The sequence below is a fragment of the Nothoprocta perdicaria genome, unplaced genomic scaffold (assembly GCF_003342845.1).
Source record: "Nothoprocta perdicaria isolate Ctin4 unplaced genomic scaffold, notPer1 scaffold_371, whole genome shotgun sequence".
NCBI classification, from domain to species: Eukaryota; Metazoa; Chordata; class Aves; order Tinamiformes; family Tinamidae; genus Nothoprocta; species Nothoprocta perdicaria.
The window spans coordinates 306,276-308,692 of NW_020455612.1; the positions used below are offsets into that span (position 1 = coordinate 306,276).

The window sequence follows — 2,417 nt, forward strand, 5'->3', positions numbered from 1 at the left end:
CCCTGGGAGCTTGCAAGGCCTCTCCTGGTGCACAGGAGGCAGGCGAGCCCCAGCACACGCGCAGCCAACGTGTGCAGCACATGCACCGCTTGCCCAAGTAACAGCTCAACACACGGAAAGCAGYGGTGACCCGCCGAGGACCAGAGCCACCAACCCATCCCTGCCCACAGCCTGCTTTTCCAGAACACCACTCCATAGCTCTTTGCTGTCCAGCCATCGGGAAGGCCTGAACTAGGACTGACGGGAAGCGCCCAGCACCACAGCTCAGAGCCTCTAGGATCACGCAGCAAATGAAGCTCAGAGCTCCAGAAAGCCCGAGTGCTGCCAGAGGCTCCTACCCAAAGCAAAGGGAGCGATTCCAGAGCTTGCTGCTGACCAGGAGCCCGTGTGCCTGTAAGCAAAGCCACATCATCTCCTCGTGGGTATCTTCAGAACTGGACTTTTTAAAACATATTTACAGCCCCATAAGAAGAAATATCAAAGTGAGCAGACTGTGAAAAGTGATTTGTTCCAACTCTTCACTGCATAGTTGCAAGAAACCAATCAAAGAGGCTCGGGAGTAGTTTGAGTATAAGTTATTAACCCAGAAGGCACCGCATTGTTAACCAACATTATTTACAGTTAACAGCTCAACCATTTCCACCGAACAACTGTGTGATACTGCAGGGACAAATGCAATGAGTTACTGCACAGATAGGACAGAACTAGGAGCAGATCTCTGTTACAGCTGCTGGAAGAAGTGTCCCCAGGAGACAGACACTGAATCTCTAATGGCCATCTTCTTTCTCTGACAATTTATTTAAGTTTTAACTTAACAGCAGGAATGATAGCTACAGTTACGGAGTGACTTTCAATAAAGGCGCGTATTGCTGATCTGCAGCTGGCGTTTTCTTATTTATTCCAAAGTCTTTAAGTTTCAGTCTTAGCATATGGTACCATATAAATAATGATATAATAATATGGTTTTGTTTTCCCTGTGACTGGATAGAAAAAAAAAAAAGTGATTTATGTTACACAGTGTTGTATTTAAGGCATGATTTTACTCAGAATTTTTAATGTACTTAAAATGCATCTTCTGTTTTTTGGTTTTTTTTTTTTTTTTTTTTTTTTTTTGGTAGTCTGTTCTTTTGAAAGAATAAATAGAGCAGTGATGTTTATTTAATAGAGTCATTCATCTTAATTCCTTGTATAAAATCCCGGCTTTCCAGCCCCAGAAGCCAGACCCCTGCAGTAGGTAGTGCGGCTGCAGGAGGAGAGCTCTGCTGTTTACCACAGAGGCACAGCAGAAAGGAAGATGTGGGGCTCTGAATTTACCCAYAGCAGGGCTACAGCTGAAGCCGGCGGGCAACTGAGAGCTGCTCGGCACCACCTTGCAAAGGAAGGAGAGGGGAAACCCATGGGAGAGCCGTTCTGCAGGGCTCACGCAGCAGGGAGAACCGCGCCAGGGCGCTGGGCACAGGAATGGCCCTACGTGCGCAGGGGAGAGCAGGTGCCTGTGCCAGCTGGGGCAGCAAAAGCCCCTACAGGACAGCCCGCCTGGGAAGGCCTGCCTGGCACGGAACGGCTGACAGCTTTGGACACCATCAGTGATCCAGCTCTGCCAGCGTCACGGCTCTCCAGAAACACCCCGCCGCAGGGCTGCAGGGAGCAGAGCCCCAACTCACACACCTCACCTCTTTCTGAGCATAGCTCCGTTTCCAAACACACCGGCAGCCGTGCCTTAAGAGCAAATTTTCACAACTGCAAGGGATGGAAACAGAGCTTTGCACATGCACGTGTGTTTGCAGAACATGGCGTTTGCTTCAACAAGCCCAGAGCAGCCGTCTTCACCTCCCTGAGGGGCTGTCCATGAACTTGCYATGGGGCTAACTGGGGGATACCCCGATTATAAACTTAGGCCTACTCTGCTGGGCCCCGTCTCTTGCAGGGACCACACGTCAAGGACTGATGAGCCCAGGGGCCCATGGCAATCCCTTCTATCACTTGGGGGCGCGACAATCACGGAGGTGCTCTGAATAAGTATTCCGAAATGCCACTGGCATCCCAGTGCTTGGGAAGCCCTGCACCTCCCTCCTGCTCCCCTCCCTCCTGCACCTCCCTCCCGCTCCCCCCGCGTTTTCAGCCACTCGTGCTTCGTCCCCGCGGCAGAGCCGGGCCAGGCCGCCCCAGAGGGCGGCCACTAAGGCGGCTCAGACCCACTGCCATCCACATCCCGCCCAGGGCCGCCTCCCTCCCGGCCTCCCGCCATGGCCCAACATGGCGGCGCGGCGCGCCCCCGCCGCCCACGTGACCCCGCCACAAAGCCGGGGGGGAGCGGTTGCCGCGGCAACGGCCGTGGCGTCCTGGCCGGCCTGTGGCGCCTACGGCGCGCGGCGAGCGGCAGAAAGGGTGGGCGGCGGCGCGGGGCGCGCGCGCCT

The 2,417-nt window shown here is 54.3% G+C and overlaps 1 protein-coding gene across 1 annotated transcript in view; it reads left to right on the forward strand.

Moving 5' to 3' along the window:
- Nucleotides 1-2,256: 2,256 nt before the first annotated feature.
- Nucleotides 2,257-2,417, forward strand: part of LOC112951786 — a 3,749-nt gene continuing 3,588 nt past the window's right edge. Inside the window, exon 1 of the mRNA XM_026044547.1 lies at nucleotides 2,257-2,388. Within this exon, the coding sequence (XP_025900332.1) occupies nucleotides 2,257-2,388 (132 nt within the window). The remainder of the gene's footprint in view (nucleotides 2,389-2,417) is intronic.